Source organism: Sceloporus undulatus, chromosome 9 (genome assembly GCF_019175285.1).
Source record: "Sceloporus undulatus isolate JIND9_A2432 ecotype Alabama chromosome 9, SceUnd_v1.1, whole genome shotgun sequence".
NCBI lineage: Eukaryota > Metazoa > Chordata > Lepidosauria > Squamata > Phrynosomatidae > Sceloporus > Sceloporus undulatus.
Window position 1 is genome coordinate 28,091,120 of NC_056530.1, and position 18,037 is coordinate 28,109,156.

Sequence of the window (18,037 nt, forward strand, 5' to 3'; positions counted from 1 at the left end):
CGGTGAAATCAATAAGTCCAGAGTCCAAAATTTCCTGACTGCATCACTGCTCTGACCTACCTTGCAGAGTTGTCGTAAGGACAAAAACAGAGAGGGAGAACCAGGTATGTTGTCTCTGGGACCTGGGATATTATAAATGCAGTTAAAACAGGGAGTCTAAAAACTGGTCTTTGTTGGTAACCTACATTTATATGCTTTCAATCTGTTTTATGCTTATAGTGACCCTGAGGGCAACGGATGTCAGGGTTTTCTTTGCAAGATTTGTTCAGAAGGGGTTTGCCCTTGCCTTCCTCTGAAGCTAAGAAAGTATGAATTGCCCCAGGTCACCCAGTGGGTTTCCATGGCCGACCCAGGATTCGAACCCTGGGCCTCTTCCCCACTACCTTTTAAATCGGATCAGTTTGAACAGATTCAAACGATCCTGGTTCCCACTTTATCCAAATCGTCAAAGCGGTTCCAAGAGGGGTGCCATGCCCCAGGCCCATTAAACCCACATCTTTTTGACACTGATTTTTTTCCCTGCTTCTTTTTGGATACATCAATTCCACACAAGTGTGAACCACAAGCGGATCAGATTCAAATTTCCCCTTTGGATGGCTGGAACCAAATAGTTTTGACTCGATTCGTTCGTGAATGGGAACCACAAGCGGGTTATTTTGGTGCCAGAAAATGCGACGGGGGCAAATATGGCAGGAACCACGCTCCGCCGTCGAACCAATCCATCGGTTCAGATTGCATGCTGATTTTATCTGTAAATGGGAATGGGTCCCTGTGGTCTCCAGAGTCATATAGTCCAAGGCTCAAACCATTACCGATGGTCTAAACTGTCGAAGTTGGGGTAAAGTTTGCTTTCTGAATTTGGCCGCATCAGCCAACTTGGATGCATACCTCTTCCTCAGCTTTTGGGTTCTTCCAGTAAAGGAGAAAGGCAGAGTCCAAACGCTGTTCACTGGACCAAGAGAGGACCTAGCCTCCTTGTAATGGAACCATCAGCAAATAATGAAGATGTAGTTGCAAAAGGTCGACATTTAATGAACAGGAGGAGGCCTTCTGCGGAGCCAGAGCATTGGCGCATGGACTCATCTGCTGCTGACTCGAAGATTCCTGGTCTGGGCTGTGAATCTCGGGAAACCTCATATACATCATTGGATCTCTCCTAAAGCTGATCTCTATAACAGCGCTTTGAAAGAGCAGCTTTGCAAGAGTTTAGGTGCTTTGGGGTTCTTGCTTACCGGCCAATGCCTTTACGCTGTAAAAATAGAAAAGAGAGCATGGCTGGATCTTTAACATCCACAGCAACAAATGTATTGAATGTGAAGTCGAAGGCATTAAGTACAACAGCATAGTAAAATAGTGGCCTTTATGTACAGAGATCTTGCAGCACCTTTGAGACTCATTGAAAGAAAGGAACTGGCAACATACGCTTTCGTAGACTTCACTCTCCTTCCTCAGATGCATTTGGCATCCTTTTATATAATGCAAACTCAAGGTTTGCTTTTTGGAATGTATACAGTATATTATATATTTGCCTCCTTGTCTCCTTCCTGGGCGAAAGCCGGAATAATCTAGTGGTTTGAGCATTGGGCGATGACTCGAGACCAGGGTTCGATCCCATCTCAGCCATATAAGCCCCTGGGTTACTTTGGGCAAGTCACACTCTCTCAGCCTCAGGGGAAGGCAATGGCAAAACTCCTCTGAGCCAGTCTTGCCGAGAAAACCCCAGGATAGGTTCGCCTTACAGCCTCCATAAGTCGGAAATGACTTGAAGGTGTGCAACCACAACCGCAAGAAATATGGTGGAGGAGGGAGGATAAGGAATTTCAAGGTCTATTGGAAAAAGAAGGCATCTTATACCTGGACTGTACTCAGTCCTTTTGCTCCAGTGGTATATAGGTTTGGAGCATGGTTTGGAGCATGGCATCCTCTGCCACTGAGTCATATTCTCTGCTCTTTTTCAGTTTACCTACAGGAGGCAATTGGTCTTTTTTGTAATGCAATGTAAATGTAATGTAACAGTTCTCCTTTCAATGGGTCATTAAGAGCCATCAGCTTTGCAAAAGACCAGAGTCAGAAATGGTTGGAATGGCTTTATTGATATGGATCTCCCCAGACAGCTGCCTGGATTTATGAATTCTCCTCCAGGGCCTGGTTTATGGGGCTTCATGGAGAGCATTTGTCTTTCAGCATAGACTGGCCCATGCTGCTCACATGTCAGGAGTGGTGAGTTGATTTTTAAAGCCTCTTTTTGAATATCATCCAGGATTTAGACCTCAAGTGCTCAGTCAGCATCACCAGACTTGAAGAATACAGTAACTTGAAGGAATACAAAAACATCTGGAGGAGCCCACAGTTCCCACCAGTGACTTAAAATGATGCGCCAACAGCTGGAAGGAGCAAGACTATTTCCATCTGGGTCTATTTCCACTCTTTCTATTCCTTTCTAAAGTTCAATCCAAACACCACCTTCCTCCATAGAACCTTTGGTCCTCCATTAGTTTTGGGTTTCAACTCTCAGAAGCCAACACTCAGGAATTCTGGGAGCTGAAGTCCAAATCATCTGGAGGACCAAAGGGGAACCACTGCCCTAGATCATCCTTGCGCATTGTGGCATCCTTCTTTCTCGTTCTTTCTTGGCTTAAATTCGGAATTAGAGAGCCTGGAGTTGAGTGTTGGATTTAGAGTCCAGGAAACCAGAATTTGAATCTCTGCTCTGCCTTAGAAATCCATTGGTTAAGTCACACTCTCTCAGCCTCAGAGGAAGGCAATGGCTGAGAGAGTGTGACTTGCCAAAGGTGACTCAGTGGGTTTATGTGGCCAAGCCGGGACACTAACCATGTTCTTTAGAGTCATGGTCCAATGCTCAAACCACTATTATATGTTGGCTCTACTTCGGGTTGACAATCCCGTTGCTGCTTAATTCTGGAAGTGGAGAACCTGAATGCTAGCTAGCCTCAGGCCTCCAGCCAGCAGGAAAGGGAACGCAAACAAGCCTTGCAAAGTCATATTTCGATTCCAGCTGTTAGTGGCTCTGTCTAAACAAACGGGCAAACAAAGAAATACGCCAGAGACATTCAGATCTCAGTTGGATTATTTTCATCCACATCTGACATCCTCTGTGCCATGGAACCTCAGCCTCCGAGGCCAAACCCGGCTCCCTTTTTGGGCTGCCAATCTCACCCTGCAGTCTTCCCTGTGACCATATTATTATTATTTACTTTTATTATTATCTTATTTTCTTATATAGGGACTCAAGGCGGTGTGTGTCTCTCCTGCTTCCCATACTGCAAGGTTGGATTGCATCTCCTAAGGCTATATTAAAGGAAGCAAGAGCCTTCGACTAAAACATGCTGGGATTTTCGTTTCCAGGAGCCGGTGTGGCTGCTGTTCTATTAACTGAGTTGTGGATTTGCACCCAGGACTTTGGCTCGGAGCTAAGCCCCCTCCAAAACTGGAGCGTTGTGCACCCTTGTCTCTTGTTTGGGTGACAGCCAGCGTGGTGCAATGGTTTGAGCATTGGACTATGACTCTGGAGACCAGGGTTCGATCCCCAACTTAGCCATGAAACCCAACGGGTGACGCTGGGCATGTCACATTCTCTCAGCCTCAGGGGACGGCAATGACAAACCCCCTCTGAACAAATCCTGCTGAGAAAACCCCAGGATAGGGTCACCGTATAGCCAGAAAGGATTCGAAGGCACATAACAACAATGTTGGGTCCCACCATTTTGTGTTACTGCTAGAATGTGGCTCTAGAAAACTTATTCAGTGATTCCCAAACTTTTGTCCTCCAGGTGTTATGGACTTCGACTCCCAGAAGCCCCTAGCCAGCTTGGCCAGCCATCGGGAATTCTGGGAACCGAAGTCCCAAACATCTGGAGAACCAAAGTTGGGAAACCCACTTGGCTCTCCAAGTTGCAAGAGCTTTAAAGCCTCATCGTCGCCCCATTTGCATTTGCCAGAATGCCATACAAAGGGAGAACCTGATCTTACTATCTTACCTCTCTGCAAATGTCCTGTGCACCAATTCCTCCTCCCTTCCTTGGAAAGCATGTGAGATGGCACTTATGCCTTTGACCCTGAGCGCAATGGGACTGTTGCCTTGCCAATGGAGAGCATCAGCTGCTCTCCCTAAAATTTCCACTCTCCTGGAAGCCTTGTATCTTTGCCGGTGCTGTGACTTATAAAATGCCCGCTTTTGGGGGTTGAGAGAGTGGGGTAGATCAATGATCGACCCGTTTCCAGCTCCAGAAAACAAACCCAAAGTGGTCTGGCTCTTACTTCTTCTGCTTGCCCTTTCTTCCACATTTCTCCCTGACTCTTCTTCTTTCCCCCCCAATTTTCATTCCCAAACTGTTAATCCCTCAAAACGAGAGTAAAACTTTAACCGCTTGAGCCGCTTACTGTTTTACATAAATAATCCACCCAAAGACCCAGCAAAGCCAGGAGACGTTTGCCCGCTAAGGACGAAACAAGTGGGCAAAGCGGGAGATTCCCATCCGCTTTGACACAACCGGGCAGAGAATGTAACGCCTTTAAAAAGTGCAGGCAACTGGTTAGAGACACCTCTCGTATTTCTCTTACCGTAGGAATGTATTGATTTTGCAAAATTGGAGAATAAACATCAAGTGAGATATTTTTCTCCCCCTCCTTCCAAAAGAGGCCTGGGGAACTCACAGCTGGAGGAACGGAGACCCTCCGAATTCTGGCAAGCTCCTGGCACAGCCCCAGATGGGCACAGGATCCAGGGTTTCCTGGAGCGACCGTTTCTGACCCCAAACAATCCTGCTGCCTTGCTGAAAGCGGGTTATTCGATAAATTAAAATCAAGACACTCCCTTCCCTTGGACAATCTTTTTATCTCCCACAGGAACAAGCCAGAGACCCGTTGTGCCCAAAAGTGCCTGCCGTCCTATTCTGCATCACTACCCGGCTCATCTTACTACAATCTTGCAAGCGGCAATTGACCGGCTAACCATATTTGCACTCCTCCTTTTAAGCTTTGGAAGGAATTTGCTTTTGGATTAGCAAGGAGACAAGGGCACTGTTTGGGCGGCATCCGTACTTAGATATACGTTGCACTCCTGTGACCCCTTCCAGGGGTTTTCGTGAACGCCATGACTTTCGCCGAATTCCTGCAGCAAGTCGGTGGCATGGGCCGCTTCCAGATAATCCACACGGCGCTCCTGACAATCCCCATCGTATTGATGGCCAGCCACAACCTTCTCCAGAACTTCACCGCGGCGATCCCGGAGCATCACTGCCAGATCCGCATGAGCGCCAACGGCAGCGGGCATCAAAACGCCACTCGCTCGCTAGGCACCAGCGACCTTCTGAGGGTGGGCATCCCTCTCAACAGTAAACAGCAGCTGGAGAAGTGCCGTCGGTTTGTGGACATCCAGTGGCACCTTCTCAACCCAAACCTCACCAAGGCAAACCGGACCAAAATGGACACCGAGCCATGTGCCGACGGATGGGTATACGATAGGACCCTGTACTCTTCCAGCATAATTTCAGAGGTGAGATGGGATCGATCCTGGTGTATCTATAGGAATCCATGCTTGGGGATGGGTTAAGGTATGCTCAGGCCCTAATGCACGCTAACTTTAAGACTTCTCATAGTACAATCCTCCCTCCAAATTCACAGGCAATCCATTCTGGACCCCCGTGAATTCAAAAATTCACATATATTCAAGCCTCATAGGCTTGAATGGATGTGCGCTCCCTCCAGTGCGCATGGACCACAGGAACGGGCACCATTAACTTTAATGGAGGTTGGCCTTCCCTGAATAACCAAAACTGTGGATCTCAAGTCCAGAGGAGTGACTGTATTATGAAAAAAGCTGTGTACGATTTTAATAGAAATACAGTATTTTATAATAATTTAAAGACCTTTCTTAATCCAGAGGTTTGAACCTCTGATTTATAAATCTATTCCCAGCACCAGGTAGAGACCAGGGTTCGATTCCCAGCTCTGCCATGAAACCCATTGGCACCCTTGGGCAAGTCACACTCTCTCAGCCTTAGGGAAGGCAATGGTAAATCTCCTCTGAACAAATCTTGCCAAGAAAACCCCAGGATAGGTTTGCCTTAGGGTCGCCATAAGTCGGAAACAACTTGAAGGCATACACATCATGCTGGCAGAGGTTAGACCTGGATCTACAGCTTAATTTTGGGGTGATTTGAGGGTAAATTGGTGATGGCTGCTGACTCTGGGTGGCTTAACAACAGAAACAACCCCATTATACAGCTGGAATAAACAAAGCTTGAAATATTCAGGAGCGCATTTTGGATGCAGAAATGCGGAGATGTGTTCCATTCTGGTAGTTCGCACAAATCCCTCAGGATCAGGCTTCTTTGGGCCGAAAGGGTACGTCTTTTGTCCCAGCCTCCTTGCTAGACCTCAGGGTTTTAGTAGAACAAATAAATGAAATGCAGAAGCACATCCCAGGAGCCTGATATCTGCCAGAATAGAAGGGACAGATGACAGGAGACAGGTAGGACTGCTAGTATGCTTAGGGTCGCCTAAGTCGGAAAGGTACACAACAACAACAACAAAGTAGACAAGACCTGAGACATTTTATTCAACTGTCAAATGATGAGTCAGCCCAAAGGTGAATCCCATTGATTTAATAGGATTACTGTATCCGGGACTAACAAGAGGATTTGTATCAATGGCAAAGATCCTCGGCGCGCTGTGTGCCTTTGTTTCCGACTTACGGTGACCCTATCCTGGGGTTTTCTTGGCAAGATTGGTTCAGAGGAGGTTTGCCATTGCCTTCCCCTGAGGCTGAGAGTGTGTGACTTGCCCAAGTTCAACCAATGGATTTCATGGCCAAGGGCGAATTAAACCTGGTATCCAGAGATGTAGTCCAATGCTCAAACCACTATGTTAGATGATGATAGAATTCAAAGATATAGCCATGTTAGTCTGTAGAATCAGTATGTAGAGAAATCTGGTAGCACCTTTGAGACTCACTGAAAGTAAGACGTTGGCAGCATGAGCTTTCCTAGGCTTCAGACTATTTCCCCAGATGCATATAGAACCTCAGATGCATATAGTGGAATGGAACTATATGCATCTGAGGAAGTAGACTGAAGTGAAGGCTATGAAAGTTCATGCTGCCAACTTCTTTATTCCATTTAGTCTCAAAGGTGCTACAAGATCTCTCTACAGCCTAAAAGTAAAGTTATAGTGGGGCCATTGATCCAAGCTCAGCGGTAGACTACCATTGGACATGGAAGATCCATTTAGAAATTCCAGTTGCCCCTGGCCCCTGAACCAAAAGAGATGTTAGTGGCACATGTAAGCCACTAACAGAAAGTGTTGCATTTTAACTAGTGGCATAAAAATATAAAGATCAGCTATACTGGGTCAGACCAAAGGTCTCTCTCTCTCTCTCTCTCATCCAGCGCTCTGTTCTTGCAGTGACCGGTCAGATGTCCAAGCTGGTGATCCTGGATCTGTCATCATCTCTCAGCCTATCCTACCCAACAGGGTTGTTAGAAGGATAAAATATGTGTGTGTGTTTTTGGAGAGGGGGAAATACCATGCATGCCACCAAGAGAGAGCCAACATAGTGGTTTGAGTGTTGGACTATGACTTTGGAGACCAGGGTTCGATTCTATGAAACCCATTGGGTGACCTTAGGCAAGTCACGCTCTCTCAGCCTCAGAGGATGGCAATGGCATACCTCCTCTGGACAAACCTTGCCAAGAAAACTCTAGGATAGGTTGGGAAACGACTCGAAGGCACGCAACAGCAACAGCAACAAACCTAGTATTTGTTGGCGTGGCAAACTCCCGTCCAAGTAGCCAAGATCAAGATCTTCCAAGATCAGATGGGATCTGGTGCTTTGAAGGTATTTCAGGAGGCTTGAGAAGGATGGGACAGGTAGGCTAAGAAAATATTCCACACAAAAGTACACATACACACACGTGTGTATGGATGTTTCCAGCACAGCAAACAGTATTTGGCACCCAAAGGTTTGCCACTATTGGTGACTATGTTACGTCTGCATAACTAACATCTCCTGGCCTGGTTCCTTCTCTGAAGCTGAGAGATGTGACTTGCCCCATAGCTTTCCATAGCCAAGTGGGAATTTGAACATAGTGGTTTGAGCATTGGTCTAAACTCTGGAGACTGGGATTTGATTCCCAGCTCATGCACGAAACCCACTGAGTGACTCTGGGCAAGTCACACACTCTCAGCCTCAAGGGAAGGCGATGGCAAACCCTCCTCTAAACAAATCTTACCAAGGAAAGCCCAGGATAGGTTTGCCTTAGAGTTGCCAAAAGTGGGAAACAGCTTGAAGGCACGCAACAACAGCAACAACAAACCTAGTATTTGTTGGTGTGGCAATCTCTCAGTAGCCAAGATCACGATCCATCCAAGTAGCCAAGATCAGGCGGGATCTGGTGCTTTCAAGGTATTTCGGGTAACACAACAACAACAACAGCAACAACAACAACAACAAAATTGGCTGAAGCTTTCCAAGAAGCAGAAGGGTTAAGCAACAAGAGCGGCAGGAGGTGTTTTGTGTCTTATGGATAAACAGGCTTAATTGACAGACCCCCCCCATCAATGCTTTCCAGTCCAAAGGCCCTGCTGGGAAGAGAGGAATTCAAAACCCAGCAGGAGATGGGGCTGGCAACCAGCCCAAGGAAAGGAGCAGCTGATGTTTCTGCAGCAAGGAAGGAAGGAAAGAAGGAATTTCCCTGCTCCCCTTTCCCCTCTTACAGAGATGGCCCATACATTTGGTAGGTTCAAGTCAGAAACTGACTGCCAACTTATGCACATGAACCTGGAGGCTATGCTCATGTGCACGGTGCATTTTGCACCAGAGGTGTTTTGTGTACCTCCCAAAATGTCTTCCCAGGAGCTATCGAGCCCTGACAGCATTGCTAAGGTGGCCAAACGGTCATGGTTTCCTTGTTGTTGTCCGTCTCATGGAAACCTTACCTGAAATACCTTGAAAGCACCAGATCCCGCCCGATTTCGGAAGCTCTTGATCATGGCTACTTGGATGGGAGATTGCAACGCCAACAAATACTAGGTTTGTTGTTCCTATTGCATGCCTTCGTTTCCAACTTTGGGCGACTGTAAGGCGAATCTATCGTGGGCTTTTCTTGGCAAGATTTGTTCAGAGGAGGGTTCACCATTGCCTTCCCTTGAGGCTGAGAGTGTGTGACTTGCCCAGTGTCGCCCAGTGGGTTTCAGGCTGAGCTGGGAATTGAACCCTGGTCTCCAGAGTCATGGCCTCATGCTCTCTATGCTGATTGAGAGTCCCTGCATGGCAGAATGGGGTTGGACTGGATGGCCCTTGGGCTCTCTAGGATTCTATTATTATTATTATTATTATTATTATTATTATTATTATTATTTACTGTGTTCTTTCTTTTGTGACAGTGGGATCTAGTGTGTGACCGACGGAAACTTCGGGAGATGGCCCAGTCCATCTACATGGCTGGCGTACTGGTGGGGGCCCTGATTCTGGGAAATCTGGCTGACAGGTAAGTTGGGCCAGGATGATGGGAGGTATTGTCCCTTTCCCACCACCCTTAGAAACACTCTGAGTAAGGACTCAAGCGAAGGCCGCCTTGGTGGCTGCTCCCAGGATCCGGGACCTCCTATCAAGAGTGTGGCCCCGGTGGCCCAAAGTAATTTTTGCTCCTTGTGTGTCTGTGGAAGGCATCTCCGCCACATTTTGGGCTCCCTTGGAACAATATTGCCCTTCACTTTTAAGAAACTCCCATCTATCCTGAACAGACAGGCCCAAATGAAGCTGCTTCACAGGTCACTTTGGAGGTACAGTATGCTGTTTAAATGATGTGTGCATCCTAAGAGGCCGGAAGCTGGGCCAAAAGGAGCACAGCTTCTGGCTTCTTACGATGCATGTGTCATTTAAACAGCATAACTCCAAAGTGACCGAAGCAGCTTTATTTTGGCCTGTCTTTTTTGGGCCCTAAATGCTCAACTGGCGTTTTAACTTATTGCAATGCTGCCCTTGCAGGTTTGGCCGCAAGGTGCTCACCATTTGGTCGTTCCTGCAAATGGCGGTGATGGGGACCTGCGCGGCCTTTTCGCCCAACTTCATCTCCTACTGCGTTTTCCGGTTCCTGAGTGGGATGGCGCATTCCGGGTTCGGCCTGAGCATTGCCTGTTTGAGTAAGAGATGGAGCGCGTGGAGTGAATTTGTGAACCTTTTACATATTGTGAAGTCAAAGGCTTTCATGGCTGGCATCCAGAGTTTTTTGTGGGTTTTGGGGGCTCTGTGGACATGTTCTGGAAGTGAGTTGGGTATATATATATATTTCCATGCCAGCACTCTCTGAAGATGCCAGCCACAGATGCCGGTGAAATGTCAGGAATAAACTCTTCTAGAACATGGACACATGGCCCAAAAACCCACCAAAAAACTTTTACAAATTGCATTTTAAAAAGTCTTAACATCCGAAGTGTCTTTGCAAATTAGATTTCAGTTACATGTAGCACATTGGTTCCATGTTTATTTGAGTGCTCACATGTATGAGCAACCGAACGCACAGAGATGCACGGAGATGTGGCTTCACAGTGTGACTAACAGACCTGAAATGTGAGGTTATTTGCATTGTTTTGCTAAAAGCAACCATGTCTGAATGATCCCTCGGTTGGTGCTTTAGTGATGCTTTAGTGGTGCTTTTCTGCAACTGCATGGGATGAGACTAACTGGCCCCATTGGGGTCCCTTCCAACTCTATGACTCTCTGATTCTAATTCACATTTATAGTGTTATTATTGTTGGCTCAGTACATACCACCCCAAACTGCATGGCATCCCTCTGCCCCAAAAAGAACCCGGAAAAACTTGGCACACTTGGCCCACCATTGGCACACTCGTGACGTAAGTGACGGACAGCGACATCTATATGTCACATGTCGCTTACGTCACATTGGTGGCCCCGTATGGACAGGAGGCCACCATTACGCCACCGCCACGACATCCTGGGGTTAGGGACTGTGCGGTTAGTGCGCAGTCTCTAACCCTAGAATTGACGCCTGGACGCAGTTTCTTAGCAGTACGTACCAGGCCTTCGTTTAAAGTAAGGGATATGTAATTTTAATAATAATAATATTAATAATAGATTTTATTTATATCCCGCCTTTCCAGAAGGATCAAGGCAGGTTACAACAGAATACATAAATACACAATACATACATAATGTATTTATGTATTCTATTGTAACCCATGTTTATGTATTTTATTGTAACCTGCCCCATATTTATGTATCCTATTGTAACCCGCCATAATGTATTTATGTACAGTCCACCTTTGGCTTACATGAGGGATCCGTTCTGCCCCCCCCCCCCCGTGATAAGCCAAATACCACGCATACTCAACTCCCATTCAAGTGAATGGGGCTCGTGCATGCGGCGGCATGGTGGCGTGGCGGCACGCGTGTGCCAGAGGTGCGCATCCCCTTCATTCGAATGGGACACGCCGCCCCTTGCGCTCCAATTTCAATCAATCAATCAATCATGCGCTCCTGTGTGGTTTTGCGCGTATGCTCAAAGCCGCATATAGCGCACCCTCGTATAACGCAGGCACACTGTATTCTATTGAAACCCGCCTTGACCCTTCTGGAAAGGTGGGATATAAATAAAATCTATTATTATTTGACTCTTAACATGTTTCCCTTTCCTTCCAGTTGTGGAGTGGATTCCCACCCAGTTCCGCACGATCACCATCGCCGTCACCGGCTTCACATATACGTTGGGACAGATCCTCCTTGCTGGCTTGGCCTATGGCATCCCCGACTGGCGCTGGCTCCAGTTTACTGTTTCCGCACCTTTCTTTTTCTTCCTCCTGTACTCTTGGTACGTGGCACTCGGAAGGACTTCTGCCTTCTCTGTCTACTTCCAGCCCCTGGTATGGCAGGGCAGGGCAGGGACTGGCAAGAGAAGGGCAGGGGGAAGTATTTGCAGATCTGAGATACTATATCCCACTCCTCCGAACGATAGAAGCGGCTTGCATTAAAATAACCCAATAAAATACAATATCAATGCAATATCATATAATAACATGATAACCCTCCTATCAGTAATAATAAAATACAATTAAATTAGTGATTATTATGGTAAAGGACCACGTGTTCCAGATCATCCATAATGGATCTGCTGCCGAATGTTTGGGTTTTGCACATTATGATGATAGATGCAAGCCAAGTCCAAGTAGGAAAATTGGTTTTCTGGGGGAAACTCTTTAAGCCTCTGTCGGTTTGTGGAAGGATCTTGCCACGGAGGTGTGACGCACCTTGGCTCCTTTTGCGCAGGTGGTTTGCCGAATCCGCTCGGTGGCTGATCCTTTCGGGAAAAGCAGGTACGGCTGTCAGCGTCCTCCAAAGAGTCGCCCGCATCAACGGGAAGCAAGAAGCCGGAGCTAGCATCACCACGGAGGTAAGAAATAGCCATATAGCCATCTTGGCGGTTGCGAATCCAGTAGCGTCTGGGGAGGTTATTCAGATGGAGAAAATAATCCAGGTAGCAATAGCAAGCACATTTCTAGACCGCTTACCAATGTACTAAGCAGCTTACAACGTGTACCATCTGAGTTGAATCACATGCGTTTCAAATGCATTAATAAAGAGCATTCAGTGGTGGTTGCAGAATTCCCAAGGAATTCAAATGATCCTCCCTCCATTCTCATGGTCTTCAGACTCTTTTTCCTCATTTATGCGCAAGAGACGAACGGAAGGAGAATAAATGGGGCACGCTAGCTTGCCGTTGAAATGGGATGCAAGATTTCCATCTATAAAAGCAAATGTCTCAGTTCTGACCCCGTTTTCTATTCTCTGTCCGGCAGGTCCTGCTATCGAACATGGAGAAAGAGTTGTCCGTCACCAAGGCTTCTTATACCATCTCCGACTTAGTGCGCACCCCGGCCATCCGGCGCATTTTCTGTTGCCTCTCTGTAGTATGGTAAGAAGCGCTGCCCAAAGCGCGGGCTGCATCCGCGCCACAGAAATAACCCAGTTTGGCACCGCTTTAACCTCCGCGGCTCAGTGCTATGGGATTGGGGCAACTGTAGTTTGATGAGATGTTCTGCCTTCGCAACACATTACAAATCCCAGGATTATAAAGCGTTGAGCCACAGCAGTTAAAGCGGTGTCAAACTGGATCATTTCTGCAGTGCACTTGCAACCTCAAAAAAGAAATATACCTCCAGAATATCAGAAAGTGATGTGAGAAGAGGAGAAAGATATACTGCTCCTCCCTTTTGAGTACCACGGGTTTTTCTTGGCACGCATCTTCGGAGAGGGTTTGCCCATACTTCAGCCGTTGATGCCAGATCACTCCCGGTTCCTTCCGTCTTTGGCAGGTTCTCGGTCAGCTTCTCTTACTACGGATTGGCGATGGACCTGCAGAATTTCGGGGTCAGCATCTACCTGATCCAGGTGATCTTTGGGGCGGTTGACTTCCCGGCCAAAGTGATCGTGACCATCACCATGAGCTACATCGGCCGGCGGTTCAGCCTTTCGTCCTTCCTCATCGTCGCCGGATTCATCATCATCATCAATATATTTGTGCCCACCGGTGAGTCTCTTCTCATTGGGGACTATCAGACGGGGGACGGGATGCCCATGTCGGGTCCTTTTCCCATCCTTGTCCCATCCTTCCTGCACAATCGCGGGAAGGACTTTCAGATGACGTTGCACTGATCCTGTCATTGTCCCATCCAGGAAGCGCGAGTGACTACAAATAATAATAATAATAATAATAATAATAATAATTTTATCTCACTCCTTTGTGCAACGCAACCGGGGTGTCTTAAACATTAAAATATACATTCCAGTAAAAATGCATTCCATATCTCACAACCCCTCCCCCTAAAATACAATTAAACAGTTGATCGTTTAAAACGTCACTTAAATGATAGCAAACAAACAATTGCTCCAAAGCCTTTCAAATGACGCTGATCCTGACATGATCCCATCTGTAAAGTGGAATTGTCCCATCCTTGTCCTTCGTTTTGCATTAATGGAAGAACCCGTTAATGCAATTCCACTTCACCGACAGGTTTATGGCAGGATCAGCGCGACGTATGATAATGTATTTCCTGCAAATGCTGCCACGGATGAGATAAGGACGGGCTTCGCTCCCGTCCTCCGTCTGATAATCTTCATTGACCACAACCACACCTCACTTTCCACCTAGGAATGTGGCAGGATCAGATCAAGATTTGGAGAAAGGAAGCAGACAACCAGGACCTCTTTATCCAGAGTGAACAAATTGGAAACATGGGGGGGGGGGGCATTCACACTATGAAAACAACCCGGTACTGTACAAAACTGGGTTATTTCCTTGGCGTTCACACTCACCCTGAATGCATTCAGTGCACTTTGCAAGGAGGCTACCCAAAACCCCACTTAACCCGGGATATTTCATACCAGTTTCCCCCCCGCGCCTTTTTGACCTCGATCTGCGTCTTCAGCAGTGTGAATATGCTACCAAACCGGTTCGGATCGCTCTGTATCTTTTAAGGGAATGGAGGCGGCTCCATTTTATCCCGAAACGATGACATATGTGAATAACACTAGGGTTAAAATGATTTGGAGAGATTCAGGAACACAAAACATAATGGGAACAATGATCCTGATATGCATCAGTGTGGCAATGCGTATCCTTTTGGGGCAAAAAAAAAAACTGAGTGTGAATGCCCCCATATAGAATCGTAACATATAGCCTGGGTAACATGCAATGAATCATAATGTCGGAAGAGACCCCCAAGGGCCATCCAGTCTACCTCCTTTCTGCTAATGTCGGAAGACACCATCAAAACACTCCTGATAGATGGCCAATGGTTTTTATCTTTGCATTCTTTAATTGGGCTATGAAAGGTCTGCCTTTGTTGACTTGCTTCTAATAGGAAAGTTATGGCTCAGTCTGGAAGGGAGAGAGTGATTTTGGAGCTCCCACATCTAGGATCTGGGTTCAAATCATGCTGTTAATTTCCTTTTCTTCTGCCTCTGAAGAGCTGCAGACCGTTCGGACAGCGCTGGCCGTTATTGGGAAAGGATGCTTGTCGGCGGCCTTCAACTGCACCTTCTTATTCACGACCGAATTGTACCCAACGCCTGTCAGGTGAGGGACCCACTTTTGGACACCTCTCCACACATCTTTCCTGCTCCGTCCAAGGCTTCTCTAATTGGTGAAAGAGAACTTTTTGCAAGCCGCTGCTTCTATGGCACACGGTTGGCGCTGCCATCGAGTTGCGCCAATACAACCCCATTGAAAGCAGTCACTAGGTAACCCCAGAGTATTTCCTGGAAGGGACAAAAAGGAGATCTGAAGGGCTTTGGCCAGAGGCCGCGGTGGTGACGCATAGGGTTGGATCCAGATGAATGAACAAACTATTAGTCTATTTTGGTCACGGCTCTTAAAAAACGGAGCATTTTCAAAATTAAAAGAAGGCAATAATTGAAGCTACATCCGAATCTGATCAAAGATATCCTCATGGCAATGCTGGGAAGAATGAGAGGATTGACTCAAAGTCCCCCTGCGAATGCTATGGTTCAGTGGGGGAAACTAGGTCTCCCAATGCTGAGACCAGTCCTCTACCCACTATAACACACTGCCTTTTCTATCCCCATCCCCAGGCAGACTGGGCTCGGGTTCGGCAGCACCATGGCGCGGGTGGGAGGCATCGTGGCTCCGCTGGCCAAGATGATGGAAGACTACTATGCCCTCCTGCCACCGATTGTCTATGGGGCCGTGCCCATCTTTTCGGGCATCATTGCCTGTTTTCTCCCGGAGACCCTGAACGTCCCGCTCCCGGATACCATCGAAGATGTGGAGAACAGGTGGGCGATTTTGGGAAACAGGTGTCCCTTGGTGGAGCCACTGGGGCTTCAAATAATAATAATAATAATAATAATAATAATAATAATAATAATAATAAAATGTATTTTCCTCAAGGAGAGGTGAAACTCTGTGGTCAGGGTTTGATCATAGAATTGCGCTGGAGGACCTACAGATGCCTAGAGAAGTGTTTTCTCTAGGAACCTCTAAGTTCTCCAACACAACTCTATGGTCAACCTTTTGTTTGCGGGATGCTTTCAATGCACAGTGCAGAGTTGCGCTGGAGGACCTCGAGATTCCTAGGAGTTTGTCACACTTTGGGTTGATTTTGATGTTAAAGCGCATTGAAAGCATCCTGCAAACGAAGCGGAAATTGCGAGTCACGGTGCGAACGATTATCACAAGCAAAGGCACAAATACTGATATTGGAAACGCATTGTCGCCGAAATCCCGAAAGTCAAAAGATGCGCGTTGATGCTTCTTTGTGATCACTTTCAGAGCGGTGGGATAAATCCGGGATATTCATGGGATAAACTCCCGATCTCCTTTGTGTGATAAACTCCTAAGACAGATTTTAATACTGAATGGAATGATGGATGGAACCAGAGGAAGGATGGGTTGGATTGACCGGTTGGTGAATTGTCTTTTCCTTTTCTTAAAAGGGCCAGAAAGAAGACCAAGGAAGAATTAGCCCAGGAGAAGATTCTGCTCCAAACCCAAGATAAAGCTCTGTTTAGAGACACTTGCTGATGGTCAAAGCTCTCCTTGGATCTCCATCTCTCCCAGTCATTTGGTTTTGGGGAAGAAAGGACCACAAAAGACTGAGCGTTTGTTGTTCTGTCCATCCTGGGATCATCTTTTACAAAGGGTTACCCTTCACAAACTGGGAAGTCTTGAGAAGGTCTGAACTTTCTGGACATTTTTGAAAGCACTCCAAAGGTCTCCAAAAGATATAGTCTTTCTTCAGGTTCCCCGAGGGCCAAACTGAAATGGGCTCCGAGATAATAAAAAGGACTGTCCACATCAGTAGAAAGCATCCAAGTAGTGACCCTTAGGATGAAATCAGTTGTAAACGATCGATCATTTGGTCGATCGATCGATATTCCGAACCAAAGTAATATATTGAACAATGCCTAACCGTACATGAAAATATTAAATCACAAGCCGGACAGCCATGCAAAAAGTCCTGCAACTTTGTTGACCAACCAAATATGTTGTTGTTGTTCTTGTTGTTCTTGTTGTGTGACTTCAGTTGGGTTTTTCTTGGCAAGATGAGTTCAGAGAGGGTTTGCCATTGCCATCCTCTGAGGCTGAGAGAGTGCAACTTGACCAAGGTTACCCAATGGCTTTCATGGCTGAGCGGGAGTCGAACCCTGGTCTCCAGAGTCGTAGTCTGACATTCAAACCACCACACCATGATTTGTTATTGCCTCTGAATCTTTTCTGATTTATGGTGACCATATCATAGGGCTTTCTTGGCTAGTCATCATCTGAGGCTGAGAGAGTGTGACTTGCTCAAGATCATCCAGTGGGTTTACATGGCTGAGCCAGGATTCGAACCCTGGTCTGTAGCATCTTAGTCCATTGCTCAAACCACTTTGCAACAATGCTTACTTACCGGGAAAAGGAACTAATTGCAAATTACTAATTTAATCCAAACTACTTCACCCTTTTCAGACACAGAAATAAAACACGTTACCCACTGTCTGTCTCTTGGTCTCTCTACTATACAGCATTGGGTCTCCAAAGGCCTGATTCTCACTACCTTTTAAACTGGATTGCAAATTGGTTTGGACCAGTTCAAATGACCCTGGTTTGCACTTGAACTGAATCGCTGAAGTAATTCGAAGAGGGGGGGACCATGCGCTAGACCCATTTAACCCGTGTCTTTTTGACGCTGATGTTTTCCACGTCTTTTTGGATAAATTGATGCCGCGTAAGTGTGAACCAGATGCAGATTGGAATCAATTTAAATTTGCCTTTCGGCTGGCCGGAGCGGGTCCGCTTTGAACCGATTTATGCATGAATGTGAACACAAGTGGGTTGTTTTGGAGGGAAAAAATGCAATCGGAGCAAATGTAGTGTGAACCGCTTGTTGCTGTCGAATCGATCCATCGATTCGGATCGCAAACCAATTTATTTGTAAGTGGGAATGAGGACAAGGTTGTAACCGGAGCTGCTAGGCACCTTTCTCTCACTGTGCCA

General features: G+C 46.7%; 1 protein-coding gene across 8 annotated transcripts; it reads left to right on the forward strand.

Annotated features, from left to right (window-relative positions):
* On the forward strand, nucleotides 1–17,007 carry LOC121915776 (solute carrier family 22 member 6-A-like). Of its 8 annotated transcripts, none has more exons than XM_042440289.1 (11): nucleotides 1–104; nucleotides 4,867–5,515; nucleotides 9,406–9,509; nucleotides 10,010–10,164; nucleotides 11,683–11,851; nucleotides 12,307–12,430; nucleotides 12,837–12,952; nucleotides 13,353–13,567; nucleotides 15,007–15,115; nucleotides 15,631–15,834; nucleotides 16,495–17,007. In XM_042440289.1, the coding sequence occupies exons 2-11, from the start codon at nucleotides 5,114–5,116 to the stop codon at nucleotides 16,580–16,582; spliced, it is 1,686 nt and encodes a 561-aa protein (XP_042296223.1). In that variant the 5' UTR covers nucleotides 1–104; nucleotides 4,867–5,113; the 3' UTR covers nucleotides 16,583–17,007. The 8 variants fall into 8 exon arrangements, with proteins under 8 accessions (XP_042296223.1, XP_042296225.1, XP_042296226.1 ...); XM_042440288.1 differs by having other exon boundaries at nucleotides 11–104; nucleotides 3,245–5,515; XM_042440290.1 differs by lacking the exon at nucleotides 1–104 and adding an exon at nucleotides 1,971–2,220 and having other exon boundaries at nucleotides 3,245–5,515.
* The last annotated feature ends 1,030 nt before the right edge of the window (nucleotides 17,008–18,037 follow it).

Coding starts and splice junctions, on each gene's coding strand:
- LOC121915776 (XM_042440289.1), top strand. CDS start 5,114: ATGACTTTCGCCGAATTCCTGCAGCAAGTCGGTGGCATGGGCCGCTTC. Junction 5,516..9,405: donor CTTCCAGCATAATTTCAGAG/GTGAGATGGGAT, acceptor CTTTTGTGACAG/TGGGATCTAGTGTGTGACCG. Junction 9,510..10,009: donor CTGGGAAATCTGGCTGACAG/GTAAGTTGGGCC, acceptor CTGCCCTTGCAG/GTTTGGCCGCAAGGTGCTCA.